Genomic DNA, 19,391 nt, shown 5'->3' with positions numbered 1-19,391 from the left:
ATTTGAAGCAGCTGAAAAAAACTGAAAACTAAGTGGGGATGCCCATCAATTGGATAATGACTAAACAAAATGTAGTATATGAATGTAGAGTACTTTTGTGCTGTAATACATGAGGAAATAGATGATTTCAAAGTGACATAGGATAACTTAAATGAGCTGATGCAAAGTGAAGTGAGTAGAACCAGATGAACAATTTACAGATTAGCATCAATATGATCAAATCAAGTAATATTGAAGATTTTTATAAACTTATGAAGAATGAAATATGTAGCGTCAGGAAAACAAAAGTATAAGAAGGAGAGAAAACAGATTTTAAGTGAAAGATTGTTATGAGGGCTATACTGTAGGTGTGGAATGTTATATGCACTTTGAAATGAGGTCACTATTGCTTATGTGTTTAACTTTCTTATAGAGAATTTGTTATAGAGAATTGTATAACTTTGTTATAAAAAAATTCATAGTCTGGAAATGTTTGTAATGTAAAAACTTAAACGTTAAAAGGAATTTTAAAAAACTGAAGAAAAAACCACAACTATCGTTAGAAGAGATGAGCATAAAATAGGTGAGCATGTAGTGAAAGCAAGAGATGACTTGTAAATAACCCACATGACCCACTGGTGTTTATGCACTGTTTATAGGGAACCCCTCCCCCCCGCCCCAGACCTGAGAGAGAGAGGCTAGCCTTACATGAATGATTTACTAGAGGACATGAGCAAGAGTTGCATAAACAATACATGATAGAAATGAATAGTGACAGTCAGATGAAAGAAGAACCTATATTGAAAAAGTCATACATCCATTGAAATACTAAATTAGCATACTTGTTAAGACTCTAATACCATGTTTTTGTTCCTTTTTTGTATTGGAGCAGGAGTTGAACTTATAAAAATCATAATTCTCATTTTATATTCTACATGTCATGAAGTTTTGCATTGTATATTTTATTTTAGATTTTTATGTGTATTTATTTTCTCTAAATTATAAGCTCCTTGAGTTATATGCCCTATTTCTCTTTCCTCAAAGTGGCTTGTATAGTGCTTTCATGTGTAGTATGTGCTTTAAAAATGTTTGAATTGAATAAGTGTTTTGATCTATTCATTTAATAGTGGTTCAAGTATATATTTTCTTATTGGTATTTTGGTATGTAGTATTTGTAAATACAATTAGAAACCAATGTAATGTGCACATTTTTAACTTTCAGTAGTTCAAAAGTATTGAATCTTCATACTTATAGGAATGTTATGAAACCCTTAAGTGAAATTTATTTTGTCAAGGCAAACTTTTATTATGCCAGCTGAAAAGCAAAACACATTTTTTGGTATTAATTATTCTTACCAGTATCATGCAAAATCTTATTTGTGCTATACTAAAATGTTTTGGTATAAGTTTTGAGGGATTGTTTTATTTCAGGAAATTTGTATGAAAACAATGTCACATGCGAGTGTTTGTTTGATAAGATGCTACAGTTGGCCATCAATTAATTATCATATATTTTTATCATGACTTGAACATGTCCAATCAAGAAGCTTGGCAATTTTTTCTGCCTTTTTTCATTTCCAGTCATTCTCAATCTTGTTTGAAAATGATATACTACTACTGCCCTGACTGTTCCTAATATTGCCTCTCAAAAGTGTTTTAGCAGTGTTTTCTGATGCAGTAATATAGTTTAAGTCAATAAATATGCTATGTATAAAGTATTGTACTGGTACCTGGAGTTTTCAAGAGTTGAAGTAAAAGGAGTTCCTGCCATCAGGGAGATTACATTCTGCTAGAATTGGGAATTGAATCTTTATATAGAGAAGTAAATGTAAGGTACTCTGAGTAAGAAAAGAACATTAACAACCAAAGGGTTCAGGAAAGTTTAGAGGAGTAGTTGTATCTACATAAAGCCTTGAAGAAAGATAAAGATTTTAATAAGCAAAAATGAGAAAAGGGTGCACTCCAGGCATGGGAAAACTTGCTCAAATGCACAGAGATAAGAGGGGTGAGAGATAGTGAGAGATCCAAGATAACTCTTACCTTGCAAGCCTGAGGGACTGGGGGTATGATGTCCTCTACAGAAATAAAGAAGAGAGGGAAGGGAGAATTTAGGGAGAAATATGAGTTTCCTTTTTTGGACATAATTTAAGATATCTATCAGACATCCAGTTTGAGATGTGTGAAAGCAGTTGGAAATGCAAGATTTTGGTATGTTTATATATTATTAGCATTATTACCTTAGGCAAGTCACTGTCTCTCTTAGCCTGTTTTTTTCATCTGTTAAAAAGAGAACAACAGCACCTATATCTTATGGTATTTGTGAGGATCATGTTAGAAAATATATGTAAAACATTTTGCAGACCTATAAGCACCATGTAAATGTGAGTCACTATTACTAAGAGATTTGCCTAAAGTAATTTAATTAATATAACTATCAGTGCCAAAATTTTAAATTTGTTGTAAAAGTATTGATATTTGTTCATGACCCCCAAACAGATTAAAACGGGCCTCTTACAAGTTCATAATCCTCTTGATATGATTGTGGTGATACCAGAAGGATATTTTTGAAAGGAGGATGATGGATTTGGATGTTGGATTAAGTTGTTTTAGAACCTGACAAAAATGTATTACTTTAATTACATTTTTAAAAGCACTCTTAAAGAAATAGGTTATTCCAGTAGCAACTTGCTGAGTGCTTATTAATTACTAACATACATTTCCTTAAAAACACAGCTTCCTATATTTTTTGTGTGATTGTATTTAAATATTCTTACAGAGTACTTTCAGTAGCACTAATAACTCGAAGCTTCAATTATCCATTTTGGTGGTGCTTAATATTCTACTTATTAATGCAATTACTTAGCAAATAAAGTGGAGAAAGCTGTTAAATTGACAAGGAATTAGCTGGCTAAGCAAGGAAATAGTCATCTATGTTTCAACACAGTACACCTATAATAATCTCATCAGTAAAACTATTATGAATAGCATTTTTAGTTGATAACACTGATAGATTTTGAAACTTAAAAGTTGTATAGTAGAATATGAACTTCTTGAAGATAGGAGCTATCCTTGTTTTTTTTTTTGTAACTCTATTGAACATAGTAGGGACTAAGTAATTGCTTGCTGGATTGGAAGGATAACTTATCATGATATCATGATGTGATCTTTAACATCTTCAGTGTTTAAGATTGAGAAACAAAACATTCAAAAGAAATTATGCTATTACACCTAGTGCCTTACAAAAGAATTTTTTTAGTCCAGAAATGTTTTCTTTGATTTAAAATAAACTCCCTGAATTGAAAATCCCTCTTGACAATATTGATATGCAATAAGCAATTGATATTTGACAGTCACCAAGCATACATTGAGGTTAAGTGACTTATCTCTTTTCTTTTTGTTCAGTCTTTTGTGTCTTGCTTGATACTTCTATAAAATGAAAGATTTGGACTCAATGGCAGCCAAGGCTGATTCTGATTAAAAAATCTGTGATCCTATTATATTCTATATCTTCACCATCTCAAACTGTTGACTGAATGATGCAGAAGTTTATTTTTTCTTAAAATGACATAGATCACATCCATAAAGTCTCTTTCCAGTTTTATGTGGACTGTCCTTGAAAAAAGATATCATTTATGAAGTAGCTTATTTTTGTTTTATAGGTATGTTTCGAAAAGAAGAAGATCTAACTCCATCACAGAGAGGTTTGGCTGTAAGGTATGTTCTTTATAGTAACTAATTCTTGGTCTCTTTGTGTTTGGTGTTCAGTAGTCTTTCAGAGCTAATAATATTTTTACAATGTGTTAATAAGTTCATTCTCTTTCTTGGCATGTTCATATTGCTGTAGGAGAGGGAAAAGAATGTTATATATGTTTTGTATGTGACAAGAAATTAAAAAAATTATCTCCCTCATAAGCAAAAATACATTTTCCCCTATTTTCATTCATTTAGCATTTAAGAAATAAATTTTAGATGTCTGAGAACAGTGTGCTTGATTCTGGAATCAGATGAAACATAGTTCCTGCCATTATGGATCTCACAAAACTACCTTTCTGTATTATGCAATATTAAATGCATTAGCCCATTCAAGAATTGTAAAACTAAGTATGTTATGAGAGGAGTGAAGGAGAGGGTCATTATCAGTTCTTTGGAATAGGGATCAGGAAAGGTTTCTTTGGGTGAGGAAAGGAAGTACTTGAATTGGTTTTTCAAAAATGAGTAGGAATTCATTAGGTGAAGAAAACATTCCCAGGAGAGGGAACAATGTGAAGAATGACAGAGGGATAGTAGGATTGAGATGGGAAAGAAAACAGGGGAGTAATATGAGATGAAGCGGGATAAGTAGGATTACATCAGATTATGAAAAGCTATGAATGTCTAGAAACGGCATTTGAACTTTATTCATAAACAATCAGTATCTTCTGGAGGTTCCATATTTCCGGAGTGTGACAGACCTAAAGAGAGAATAGAAGTGGCAAAACTTTTTTTAATTAACTTTTATTAAAGATATTATTTGGTAAACTTTTGAGGAGACTATTATAGTAGTTCAGGCAGTTGCTAATGAGGGTTTGTATGACATTGATAGCAGTGGGAATAAATAAGGGGATAGATAAGAGATTTGGGGAAAGAGAAATCCACAAATTCTATTAATTGATTGGATTCTAAAGGTGAGGGAGAACAAAATTGAAAGACAATTGCATAATTTAGATTTTGAAAATAGGGAAATAGATGGCTTCATAGGTAACTAGAGAACTCATAGGAAGACCAGATTTATACATATGTAGCTGAAATATACCACTGCCACTATTCTACATACCACTAGAAATTTAGACTTCAGGCTCAGAAGAAGTCAAGACTAGAGAGAATGATTGAACAGTCATCTCTCTGGGGACTTAAGCTCTCATTGTTGAAAGGGAATGTTAGGGAAAGAGTGCATATTCAAAGAGAGAAGGAAGTGTATAGACAGGCTTTGGGAAGACTGATGTATAAGGTTAGAAAGATCACTAGCTAGCAGATGGGAATTGTCAATAGAAGAATAAAAGGCATTATGGTATTCCTAAGGCTAAGGAGTGATCCACATTGCTGAAGCATGTTATAATAGAAAACATGAAGACCTTGGTTCAGATCCTTTTCTAGTACTTAACTAGTCCTGTGATAATGAGCAGATCACTTACTTCTCTTAGCCTCATTTATTTAAATCTATGAAATGGGGTAAAAATGTGCAGTCTAGCTGATCAGATCAGTTTTATGAGAAGTGATTTTTAAACTTTAATATACTGTAGAGGTGTGACTTGACTTAGTTTCCTGCTATGAATAGGTTAAAAACTGAATGAATGCTAAAAAAATATTAAATTTTACTGTTAGATCATTGGACATCATTGAAAGAGCCATTTCAGTAAAGTGGTGGGGGCAAATGCCAAATTTCTAAGTTTTGAGAATAAAGTGGATTTTGAGAAAGTGCAGGCAATCTGTGTAAGCCCCTTATAAAGATGCTTTACAGGGGCGGCTAGGTGGCATAGTGGATAAAGCACCGGCCTTGGGTCAGGAGTACCTGAGTTCAAATCCGGTCTCAGACACTTACGAATTACCTAGCTGTGTGGCCTTGGGCAAGCCACTTAACCCCATTTGCCTTGCAAAAACCTAAAAAAAAAAATAAATAAAGATGCTTTACATTGGAAATAAGGAGAGATGGAATTGTAGGCAGATTTATTGGAAGTCCAGCATTATTTATTAAGCAGTTTACTATATGTCAGATACAGTGATAAGTGCTGAGGATACAAAAAAGCAAAAAACAGTTACTTCTCACAAGGAGGCAACAAGGAATAGTTCAGTACAAAGATGACATGTAGGATAAATTGTAGATCATCTTATAAAGGAAGGCACCCCCCCCCATTACTAGCATTAGGGCAAGGGGAAGATTGACAGAGACTTTTTGCAGAAAGTAGGATTTTAACAAAAATTGGAAAGAGATCAAGGAAAGCCCTGAAGATGGAGATGAGCAGGGAAAATATTTTGGAAATGGAGATGAGTCAATGAAAATGCCTGAGAGTTAAGAGATGGAATATCTTGTTCAAGGAACAACAGGGACCCCATGTCACTGGATCACAGAGCATGTGGGGGGGCCATGAGGTAAGCTGGTGGGGGGAACCTTTCTGCACTGCAGGGGAAGGTGTTAAATTTTTAAAAGCTAAGAGCGGAATTTTGTAGTTGATCTTGAAAATAATGGGGAGTCATTAGAGTTTATTGAAGGGGGAGAGGGGTGAATTAGTCAAATGTATACTATAAGAACAGGGCCACGCAATATTACTTTTTAAAGTTTTTATTGAAACAATAGATAATATAGTTTGATTTGCCATTTTAGTGAGAGGTCTGTAGTAGCTCGACTTAGTTTTCTAAAACATTTAGTAAACCCACAGGGGGCCTCATGAAATCGCCTTCAGCCCCATCTTGACAGCCCTGCTTTCAGAAGATCACTGACAGCTAAGTAAAGGATGGACTAGAGTGAGGAGACCCCAACCACAGACTAGTGCAGTAGTGTGTGAGGTGATGAGGACTTGAATCAGGCTTGTGGCAATGTAGGAAGCATGTACCAGAAATAATGGGAAAGTAGAATCTTGACAGGACTTGGCAACTAATTGGATATGGGAGGGAGAAGGGAAGATCAGTGTGTGTGAGAGAGTGCAGAATTGAAGATGACACCTAGCTTATGACCTTGAATGACTGGGAGAATAGTGGTGCCCTTGATGTTAAGATTTAAGAAAAGACTCCTTTAAGACTGAAAAAAACCTGAGACTCTTTGTAGACAGATGAAAACAAAATGTTCAGATTCTTGTAGGACATAGGAAGGAAGGAGATAAAGGGAGCAAGTAGAGGCCATTAGTTAAATTAAGTTGTTTTTCTTCATCTGTGCCTAGAAGCAAGGAGGAAAAAAAGTATTTGATGAAACCAATGTTTTGAAGAACAGAGGCAGGGCAGAGAGAGCTTGTCACATGGTCTTAATCATATCAGTGAAGTTAAAGGCTTAGACATTCCACTGAAACCAAGGAGGTTAGGAATACAGTTGGAGGCTAGAAGATAAAAGAATGGTCTGAAGCAGCCATTTGAACAGTGAAGTAGGGACAAGATAGGGGTGGAAGAGAAATGTTCAAGTAGCATATGTAATGTTCAAGTAGTATATATGTTGTCTATTTGTAGAGAATGAAAATAGTTTCATTTCATTACCTTCTCCAGCAAATTTGCTAATTCTGGAGAAGAATCAGAGAAATTGGATTGGTAAAGACTGCTCAGAGATGAAAATTCACAGGCTGAGAGTAATTGGAAAATCATGAGATCGGGGGTTATAGGATAGTGACTAGTAAACAGGAGACTAGTTCTGTGTATGGAACTAGAATCCAGAGCTTAGGACATGGCCTGGCTTAAAAGTTCATTTGCAGGTCCTGGGATTTTTGTGGTGTGGGTAGAAAACTTTCCTGGGAGCCAGAAAAACTTGGGATCAGATCTCATCTGTCATATATACTGATTGTGACCCTAGGCATGTCATTGTACTCTAGGGAATTCTTGAAGACTATAAGTTGTGGGGATGGTGTCTATCTACACTGGTAGGTAGTTTCCTAACCCAGGAGTTCCCTAGATGAATGAAATCTCAGGTCCCGTGCCTATTCCCTATGCAGGCAATGATAATAATAATAATGTCTTTCCTTCATTTTCAAAGAAGACCATGATAGCAGGGAGGTGATGCCATGACAAGCATATGAATTGAATTTGAGTGAGGGGTCTATGCTAAGTCACCAGCCTCACTTTCCCTTCCCAGAGCCATCTGTATCCAGTGACTAGATATGAATCAGTATGACTGGAGATGGTCCCTGGATGTGAGGCAATTAGGGTTAAGTGACTTGCCCAAGGTCACACTAGTAAGAATTAAGTGTCTGAGGCCAGACTTGAACTCCTCCTGAATTCAAGACCAGTGCCCTATCCACTGTGCCTAAAGAAAAAAAGAGTACACTTTGTGGGATAGATAGATAAGAGGCTGTGGTCAGAGGAATTTCAGGAGATGGTCTATTTATATTTTAGACATGACTCTAAATATTAAGAGATGACCTGTTTCTGAGAGATGATGAAGATATGATTGTGCTAATGTTTGGCTGAAGTAGTATGAATAAAGAGGAAATTGTTTTTGTAGGAGAAATAAGAGAAATTGAAGTCAGTTTGTTAGAAGGTTTTTCAATATGAATATTAAAGTACATATGAGAGTAATGACCAGAAATGAAAGGGGAGAGGAAATCCATAAGCTGGATCTCTTTTCACATTCATGATCCAAGGTTTGATATAAATAATAAAGTGAATTTCAATAGTTTCCTTTGCTAATACCATGTTAACAGAATCAGAAAATTTCAAAAATTTTGAACAGCTCTGATTTTCACAAATAGATAATTTTTTTTGACTAATGGCATATTTGGAGATGGCTTCTGAAACAATAGACTAGATCTTTTAATCTAGTGAATTTTTTTGAATAAATGAACTTTTGAGTCATTTTCAACTAGATCATTGCTTTAATATTATGCATTGCTAATTTTTAATAGTTTTTATACAGGGGATGACAATTCTTTAGTAGCTCTCAGTTTTAATGTATCTTTAATACATGCTAAAATTTATAATTCTCTCTGGTCACACAAAAATAGTTTGATTAAGAAATATCTTGATATATGCAAAACTTCCTGTTAGAAAAATAAGTCATAGAGTATACATTAAGGAATACTGAAATGACACTTAATAAAATTATGGAAAATTTAATTTGTTTTGATCTGATAAATTACATAAATGGGATAACATCATAGGTAGACTCAGAAAGGCAAAATTTATGTAGTTTAAAAAGTGATGAACTTAATGCCGATAGCTATCTAGACTCACTTCCTGCCATTGATGGACTCTGGTTTTATTAATTAAATTCTATTTAGTTATCTATAAAATGGGAAATATGGAACTTACCTTATGGGGTGGTTATAAGCATAAAAATGAGATCATGCATGTAAGGCATGTTGTGAAACTTAAGATATGTTAAATGTTAGTTATCATCATTATTATAGTATTGTTGCTCCATCATTTTTCAATTGTGTCTGATTCTTCATGACCCCATTTAGGGTTTTCTTCATAAAGATACTAGAACACCAGATTTGAACTAATCTTCCTGATTCCAAGCCCAGAACTCTAACCCACTATGTTACCTAGCTGTTATATTATTATAGTATTGAGATATAAATATTTAGCAAATGTCATTACTAAAAAAGCCCAAGTACTTAAATGATTTTTCTGATTGTTATAAATGATGAATCAAAATTATTTTAACAAATTTCACTTTTAGATGTTTTAGAATTTTAATCTTATGACCCTATAGATTGTTACACCCAGTTTGACCATAATAAAAATCTAATAATGCTTTAATAAGTGGGCTTTGTTTTTATTATTGAAGTAATTGATGATCAAAATAGAACTTAGTTGCCTTAGTACAAGAAATTCTGTGATTTAGATTCAGATCTATTTAGCAGGTTTATTAGAGTTCCATCATATTGCTTTTTTGGGTTTTTTTTTTTTGTAAGGCAAATGGGGTTAAGTGACTTTCCCAAGGCCACACAGCTAGGTAATTATTAAGTGTCTGAGGCCAGATTTGAACTCAGGTACTCCTGATTCCAGGGCCAGTGCTCCATCCACTGCACCACCTAGTTGCCCCTATATCGCTTTTTCTTGGTCATCCAAAACATCCTAATGTTTGACAGTAAAGAAGGGTGATAGAGCAGGGGGAGAGTGGCAGATAGGAGGAAAGAAGAATAAACTATAAGTTAATAAATCTTAAAGCATTATTTTCATGATGTTGAAGCCTAAAGAAAAGCCATGTGGACCCAGCTCATCTTTTTAAAAGGTTATTAAAAATAATTTTTCATAATTCTCTCTTAACCTCAAGGGGAGAGGAACAAAGTATAATTTTAAATGAGATAGAAAATTCCAGTTTTACAGTAATTTTTTTTAATTTTTTTTTCAAGGCAATGGGGTTAAGTGGCTTGCCCAAGGCCACATGGCTAGGTAATTATTAAGTGTCTGAGGTTGGATTTGAACCCAGGCACTCCTGACTCTAAGGCCAGTTCTCTATCCACTGAACCACCTAGCCGCCCCCCAGTTTTACAGTATTGCTAAATGTTTGCATTTGATAGTATATTTATATGACAGAAAATATTTTAGTCCCATTTACTAGAAATGAAATGTGTCTACTTAAAGATCTTCCTTACTAACTTTTTAGGGAGAAAGAAATTTCAAATTAAGGAAATATATGTCCTCAGATTCTATACTCGGATCCACTTCTGGTGCCTCCTTATGGCTTGGTGATAACCCTGAAGTTTCACATGCAAGCTCTGACAAGTCTTTTCATACTTCAAGGGCTTCAAGGATAGACCCTATGATAGAGGTTAAAATGTTATCCAAGGATCAACCTAGAAAAATTTGGAGGGGTACATATCCCTATTTGCTGCCAGATGATGAGATTTTTAAGCTATAGTGACTTATAAAGACCTTCTAAGTCATAGAGAGGTTGCAATCTGTATGAGCAGAATGTTCACTCCAGTGAAACCACAGGTTGTTAAAATATTGAAGTATTCTAAGATATTCCTTTTTATCATTGACGGCTTTTCGTTTTTCAGTAGTCCATAGCCCCCAATCATAAAATTACTCTACAAGACAAAAAACATAAATTCTCTTCATTTATTTACAACTTAAGATTTATTAGTGTTAACTTTTCTCATATTGAATAGGAGCATGTTTGGATTCAGTCTTCACATAGATTTATGAGCAGATCACAGAATAAAAATTATTTAATCTGTTAATAATGTACATAAATTTACAAAACATTACATACATAATCCATTTTAAATTTTGCTAGTGAGATATTTAAGAATGAATACCCTCTTCAGTGATTTATGATCCAAAAATTCATCATTTAACTTTATTGCACTTTGTTGTTGTACATTATTATTGTTATTATTTTTTTTTAGGTTTTTGCAAGGCAATGGGGTTAAGTGGCTTGCCCAAAGCCACACAGCTAAGTAATTATTAAGTGTCTGAGGGTGGATTTGAACTCAGGTACTCCTGACTCCAGGGCCAGTGCTCTATCCACTGCACCACCTAGCTGCCCCCTGTTGCACATCATCATCATTATTATTATTATAGGAATTAAAGCAAAAAAATCTCATTTATTTTGGAAGTAGGAAAAAAGTAATAAGAGGAATGGCTAGTCCTGTAGTACAACTTTTAAAATATTATGTACATCTTACAAGATACTTGTCTTTGAATTCCAGACGCATGCCAAGTCTACTGGAGTATTTAAGTTACAACTGTAATTTCATGGGTATCCTGGCAGGCCCATTATGCTCTTACAAAGACTATATTACTTTCATTGAAGGCAGATCATACCAACTGGCACAGTCTGAAGCAAATGGAAAAGAAGAAAGACAATATGAAAGAACAGAGCCATCTCCAAATGTAAGATCTCTAAATTTTATGAGATTATTATGTACCAGAATATTGCATGAAAAGTTTGCTTTGAATTATTTATTTATAGTCATTAACATTTTCAAATATATTTTTGATTGGTTTTATATGTTTGTTTTGGTTTGTTTTTGTTTTTATTGTTTTGTTTTTTGTCTGTTTTTTAGGTTTTAGCAAGGCAATGGGGTTAAGTAGCTTGCCCAAGGCCAAACAGCTAGGTAATTATTAAGTGTCTGAGGCTGGATTTGAACTCAGGTACTCCTGACTCCAGGGCCGGTGCTCTATCCATTGTGTCACCGAGCCGCCCCTGATTGGTTTTATATGAATAAAAATATCATTTAAAATGTTTTTGGACATTCAAATACAAAATGTCTATTCTTGTAGTTTCATGAACAAAAATAAGATAGTTTAGCTGAGAAACCATTTTAACTATGACATAGTTAAAATGTCAGATGACATAATTGGTGCTCATAGGATTTAGAACTGGAATATGCTTTTAGGTTTACATCTAGTGTAACCCATTCTCTTTAAAGATGAGGAAATAGGCCTTCAGAGCTTGCCCTAGGTCACACAAATAATGAATGGTTCCTTTGATATTTTATTATAAATAAAATAATTCATTAACTATTAAGGGAATATATATATATACACACAAAAGTTGTTCTTTGAAAAGATATTAAGAAATGCTTAAACAAATGTCAATTATTCTTGCATACATTTTGTTATATTTTAATAGGAAATTCTGTAATATACCTAAAATATTTAGATACCAATATCCTTTAGCTGTAAAGCTGTCTTCTTAGACTTTAAAAATTATGTAACACATTTACAGTATATATAAAATCTCTGAAGGACCCTAGTACATTAAATTTCAATAATATGCAGTTAGACATAGTCCATATCCAAGATGATTTGGTCTCATGCTGACCTATGACTCAGTGTATGAGTCCTAAATTATCTGCATATCCCAGAAGAAAAGCAATTTGTTCTTTTATGGCTACTCCCATAAACAATACTGTTTAGAAGGTAGGCACTTTTTCTTGATTGCTCTCTTATTAGGGTCCAAGAGGCACCAGGGATATAAATGAATAGAACCCTAGATTAAGAAGATTTGAGCTTGAACACATCTTCCATTGTTGAGTAATTATGTGAACTTGGGCAATAACTTAGCTTCTCTGGCCTTCTGCTTCTCCAGTTGTAATATAGCTTTCATACCTAACTTACAGAGTTGTGTCAGGAGAAAATGTAATTGTTTATGTGAATGTTTTATAAACAATATGGCAATCTATAAATACACATGATGATTATTGACGCCTGTCTCTATGACCACCTGCATGAAACTGCAAGAAAGTAAGTAGAAGTGATAGGAGTTAACCAAGAAGATAATGTGGAGAATGGCTTCTAAAAATAATAAAAATTAGCAATATTAGATAATCATGTGATATACTTTTAAGATATACCTTATTACAGAGTACATATTGGTTTACTTTGGGAGAGTCTTTTTTTTTAGATTTTTTTTTGTTTTTTTTTGTTTTTTTGCAAGGCAATGAGGTTAAATGACTTGCCCAAGGCCACACAGGTAATTATTAAATGTCTGAGGTCAGATTTGAACTCAGGTACTCCTGACTCCAGAGCCAGTGCTTTATCCACTGCGCCACCTAGCCGCCCTCCTTTGGGAGAGTCTTCACAAAATTCCTATCTTTATTTTCTGCAGAAGATGTTGGGTATCTATAAGTATTGCCATGGGAGATGACTGTCTCATGAAATAATGTTTCTCTGTAGACATTGTACATGATAAAGCCTTTTCTACCACTTCTTCATTTTCTTTTCCAAGAAGATGTTGTGAACCATCCTTCCATTTATGTTCAGTATAAAACTTCCTTCTCTTTTCTGGGTTTTTAATATCTGGGATTGGTAAGGTTGATAACAATTAAGTTCTTCCAGTAGTATGTTTTCTCTTTGATCATTGGACAAAACTCTTGCACAAAATTGTCAGCAATTAAGTGAGTTCATGGATGTTTTAAAAAGAGGAATTCAAACCCCTGCCCCTTTCTGCCACTCTTCTAATGCTCTTACAAGATTCGAACGGTGGGGCTCAACACGACAAAGGACATTTTTCATTTTTATTTTCTTTATATGTTTATATGAGTAAGAATTTCATTATCAAATGACCAATGTCCAGGGAATGAGATTCCATATTTAGTTAGGCTTGTCCTTGGAAAGCAAACTTATTAATTGATGCTTTTACAGCAGATGGAGACCATTCCATACATTGAGAATTTCCATACACTGAGAATTCCTTTCAATGGAGAGAGAGATGTAGTCAGTGAGATTGCAAATCTGTGAGTCCTGAGATTTTACAAAGTACTTTCATTGCATTATATACCTTGTTCCAGTGGAAGAGGCATGGACTCTAGTCATACAATCTGAGTTCAAATCCTGTGACCTATACTACCTGTATGTCTTAAGATATGTTACTTCTCTCTGAACATCTGCTTCCTAAAAAATGATTGAATTGGACTAGATGGTCTCTGACGTCCCTTCCATATCTAGATAGATATTATGATACTGGGGGACTACTTCATGTAAAGTAAATAAATGCAAATATATTTGTATATATGTACACATCTATACATAGTAATTAAATATAAGGTAGTTTGGGAGGAAGGGCATTAGCAGTTAGAGAGATGCAGGAACAAAGAAAGCCTTCATGCAGAAGATAGTATTTAAGGTGTGTCTTAAAGGAAGAGAGGGACCCTGAGGAAGACAGAAGGAAACTGTGCATTCCAGATATGGGGAACTGCCCATAGTCAGGCCCAGAGATGTGAGGGGTAGCAGTTGGGAGTGACTTGAAGTCAGGAAACTAGAAATTGGACTTGGAGTCACAAATCTTGGCTTCAGACAGTAGGGCTCTTGTAAGAATAAATGAACTAATGCTTTTAAAGTGCTTTGCATACCTTAAAGCACTGTATAAATACTGGTTATCATCCTCATCATCATCCTCATCATGTGTGAGGAACGAACAGAGTGAAGAGCTGTTTTGATGAATTTCAGAGAACGGGAATAATGTCCAATGAGTTGGAAAGAGAGGTTGAAATTCAGGTTTTGTAGGTCTTTAAAAGCTAAACACAGGAGTTTTCATTTTATCCTAGAAACTGTTGGAAGCCACTGATGTTTAGGGGAGTTATGTGGTCAGATCTGCACTCTAGGAAAATTGCTTTGACAGCCACATATATGATAGAGTAGAGTGGTGAGTGACTTAAGACAGAGACCAATTAAGATGAAAGGACTGTGTCTATAATCTAAGTGAGAGATGATATGAACCTGCATTAAAATGGTAGCTCTTTGGGTAGAAAGAAGGCTTTGGATGAGGAGAGAAAAGGATTGGATATATGGTGAGGGAAAGTGATGAGTACAGGAGAGCACCAAGGTTATAAGCTCAGGAGACTGGTAGCTTAGATAAAAATCAACAAGTTTGTAAAAGGAAATCATTTAGGGGAAAAAGATAATGAGTTCAGTTTTGGACATGTTTAAGTTGAGTATGCTTTTCTTTTAGAGATAAAAGTTACATATGAAATGCATTTCAATACAGGAAAAAGAGAATACTTATGAGGGGAAAAATGAGTGACCACAAGCAACAAAGATTAGGAGTCAAGTACACTGAGTTCTAGCCAGAGGAGGAAGATCAGGCCTAGACAAACACACATATTTACACACATACACGTACACACACACACACACACACACACACACACACACAAATTCTCAGCATACTTTGCTTCTGAAAAGATGAGGATTTTAGAAAGAGAAGTTATCCAAATATTATTTAGGCATAGAGACACTTTTCCATAAGTACTAGATACTCTTGGCTCTTTGGAACTTAAGAATAAGAAAATTAGGGGCGGCTAGGTGGTGCAGTGGACAGAGCATCAGCCCTGGAGTCAGGAGTACCTGGGTTCAAATCCAGTCTCAGACACTTAATAATTACCTAGCTGTGTGTGGCCTTGGGCAAGCCACTTAACCCAATTTTCCTTGCAAAAACTAAAAAAAAAAAAAAAAAAGAATAGGAAAACTATTCAGAAACTTTTTGAGAGCTCTTATTTTATTTTATATATTATATATAATTCTAATGAATAATTATAAATAAAATCAGGAAGATAAAAAGATGTCATTCTTCAACTTGAGTTAAACCTCTTTATAGGAGTACATAACCACTGAAAATTCATTATGTGCTTAAAGCTTTTTGAGAAGTCGGGATCATTAAAGGGCATCACTCAAAAAATGACTTAAAAATTTTTAACAACTATTAATGTTTTACATTTTTACTATAGAAATTCAGAATAGCTTTACTTTTCTGAAATTATACTAATGGTTAATAAAAAGCTCAGTAAACTCCTCATCTACCTGGATGTCACTTATTAGGCAAGCTCAATGAACCTGACACATGTCAAAAGTATTGGAACTAATCCCCCACCAAAAGACTTTGGAGAACCCAAAAAGTCCATTGAATGTTAAAGCTCTGAAAGGGGACTTGGAGATCATTGAGTCCTCCTGCCTTCAATTAACAAAGAAAGAGAAGCTGAAAATCACATACTTTATTAATAGGAAAGGTATTCGGATTCCTCATTGAGTATATATTAAAACACAATTTTAACAGGTTATTTTTTTTAGGTTTTTGCGAGGCAAATGGGGTTAAGTGGCTTGCCCAAGGCCACACAGCTAGGTAATTATTAAGTGTCTGAGACCGGATTTGAACCCAGGTACTCCTGACTCCAGGGCTGGTGCTTTATCCACTACACCACCTAGCTGCCCCCTTAACAGGTTATTTTTCCAATTTTCCCTGCAGGACATAATTTTAAAATGCAGGAAAAGGTGGTGAAAATTGCTACTAGTTAAGAGACCATCATGGAACAACAGGAAGTAATGGATGAAGGAGACTCAAATTATTTTAAAAAAACACTAACATGATAATAGGAACTCACAAATCTTAGTAATATGAGGCTATTCATTGTAAAGGTGAATAACAGTGTGTTTTAATTTAACTCAGGAGCCCCTGAGGGTACTTTATCATTACCTGGAACACAGTATAATAATTGAGCATAATAATGTTGACCTTGTCATCAAGAGAGTTAAGATCATTCATCATTACTGTGTTTAAGATATCAAGGAGAAATGATAATTTTTAGAAAGATTTTCATTGATAAAGACTTCATGCTGAAAAGGACAACTTTTAGGTATCTGGAAAGTTGATTCAAATGAATTGTCTCATTCCATGATTATGATGATGATATTCAGTAAGCTGACTATAAGAGAAACTACAATTTTTTTCTTCTTTTCCCTCAATGTACTCTTATCACTTCTTGTTTCTTCATTATTTGTTTCTCTCCAGGTCTCCTCATATTGGATTGACTTGGCCCACTTTTGTGAAGAGAAACATGTTATCATCTTTTTTGATAAGAGTACATTGAGGGAAAAGAAGAAAAAAATTTAGTTTCTCTTATACTGCAATTAAATATTCAAATTAAACTAATTTGGACATTATTTCTCTGATTCTAAGTGAACTTTAACACTTTTTTGCAAGAAAAATGTGTAACATTTATTCATAGTAATTGTCTAAAATTAAGAGGCTAATACATAGATCCCAGAGGAACACAGTAAGAAGGTACAGAGATCATTGATTTTCTTACTTTACAGTTGAGGAAACTAAGTTCAAGGTGAGGTAAAGTTATTTTCCCAATGTAAACAGTTACGTCCTCTGTCTCTAAATTCAGTGATCTCTCTACTAAACCAGCTACACCTTTTGAATTTCTTCAAAATACTTTTTCCTCCTCAAGAGAAGCAGAAATTAAAAACACTTCAAGGACCTCATCAATGAATTAAATGAATCAATCAACTAGAATTTATTAAAGGAGCTACTGCAGTCTAGCATGCACTAGGAACAGAAGGCAAACATGAAGAACTTCAGTTAGAATTTCAGATAATTGTTAGAAGTATAACTAATAGGTGATTATATGTATCTTTTCCCCTAAATTTTATTCATTAGAAAAACCTATACCTCATCAAGAAAAAGTTGGAAAAATAACTTTTTCATAGAATTGGAGCCATGGTATTAAAAAAACTCCATCAACTGATAACCCACTGAATATCAAACAAGAATGCTTAATTAGAGAAGATAAAACAGTTTTTGTAAAAATTAAATTTCTATGAAGTTTTTGAACAGGACCTATGGTTTCACAGGCAGGGAGGTATTTTCCCTATCATTGTGCAGACTGGCAGCTTCTTGATAATATTTAGCTCTTCAAGAATTTCCTTGGAAATTTCTAGGGATTCAATGAAAAAAAGTGCAGATTATTATATTATATTATATTATTATATTATATTATATTATATTATATTATATTATATTATATTATAAAGCATTGTGTTATAAAGCATCAGTCATCAAAACTGTCAAGTATTGGCTAAGAAAAAGAGTGGTGGATCAGTGGAATAGACTAGGTGCATTAGCAGGAGATGATTATAGTAATCTGCTGTTTGATAAACTCAAAGAGTTCAGCCATTGGGATAAAAACTCTCTCTTCGATAAAAACTGTTGGGAAAATTGGAAGCTAGTATGGAAGAAACTTAGATTAGACCAACACCTCACATCCTATACCAAGAAAAATCAAAATGGATACAGGATTTAAACACAAAAAACAATATTATAAGCAAACTAGAAGATCAAGGAGTAGTTTATCTGTCAGATCTATGAAAAGGGAAGCAGTTTATGACCAAGGAAGAGATGGAGAACATGATTAAAAACAAACTAGATATTTTGATTACATAAAATTAAGAAGCTTTGTAACCAAGATCAAAAGAAATGTAGTAAATTGGGAAACAATTTTTACAACTAGTATTTCTGACAAAGGACGCATTTCTAAAATATACAGAGAACTGAGTCAAATTTTCAAAAAACCAAGCCATTCCCAAATTAATAAATGGTCAAAGGATATACAAAGACAATTTACAGCTGAGGAAATAAAAGCGATCCATAGTTATATGAAAAAATTGCTCCAAATCATTACTTATTAGAGAAATGCAAATTAAAGATCTCTGAGATACCACCTCACATTTCTCAGTCCAGCCAATATGACCAGAAAGGACAATAATCAATGTTGAAAGGAATGTTGGAAATCTGGGACACTAATACATTGTTGGTGGAGCTGTGAACTCATCCAACCTTTCTGGAGAGCAATTTGGAATTATGCCCAAATATTGTACACCCTAATAGCAACATGGGGGTGATGATCAACCTTGATGGACTTGCTTGTTCCATCAGTGCAACAGCCAAGAACAATTTGGGGCTATCTGCAATGGAGAATACCATCTGTATCTAGAGAAAGAATTATGGAGTTTTAACAAAGACCAAAGACTATTACCTTCAATTCAGGGAAAAAATCCATTATCTTTTTATGTAATTTTGCTACCTCTTATACTTTTTTTTTCTTCCTTAAGGATATGATTTCTCTCTCATCACATTCAGCTGAGATCAATGTATACCATGGAAACAATGTAAAGACTAACATGGTCTTCTATGGGGGGTGGGGAAGGGAAGCAAGAATGGGGGAAAATCATAAACTCATAATAAATAAAATCTTTCTAAAAAAAGTTTCCTTGGAGCAGTAAGGAGGCAAGGGACTTTTGCCCAGAGATATGTACCCAGTATATGTCAGAAGCAAAACCTAAATTCAGATTTTCCTGATTCTAATACTAAACTCTCTATCCACTATGCCATGTTGCCTCAATCAAAACTGTATATTGTAATATTTTATATGTTATCATAATTATCTATTATATTTTATAATAATTAACTTCATTCTGTCATAGCTGACATCAATTTTTCACCC

General features: G+C 34.1%; 1 protein-coding gene across 3 annotated transcripts in view; it reads left to right on the top strand.

Annotated features, from left to right (window-relative positions):
* The window catches only part of MBOAT2 (membrane bound glycerophospholipid O-acyltransferase 2), a 167,825-nt gene that overhangs the window by 129,677 nt on the left and 18,757 nt on the right, over window positions 1-19,391 (top strand). For all 3 annotated transcript variants that reach the window (XM_074209624.1, XM_074209622.1, XM_074209623.1), the window contains exons 6-7: window positions 3,639-3,693; window positions 11,316-11,499. In XM_074209624.1, the coding sequence (XP_074065725.1) occupies window positions 3,639-3,693; window positions 11,316-11,499 (239 nt within the window). The remainder of the gene's footprint in view (window positions 1-3,638; window positions 3,694-11,315; window positions 11,500-19,391) is intronic.

Source organism: Macrotis lagotis, chromosome 1, assembly GCF_037893015.1.
Source record: "Macrotis lagotis isolate mMagLag1 chromosome 1, bilby.v1.9.chrom.fasta, whole genome shotgun sequence".
NCBI lineage: Eukaryota > Metazoa > Chordata > Mammalia > Peramelemorphia > Peramelidae > Macrotis > Macrotis lagotis.
This window is presented reverse-complemented; position numbering and strand designations above follow the sequence as displayed.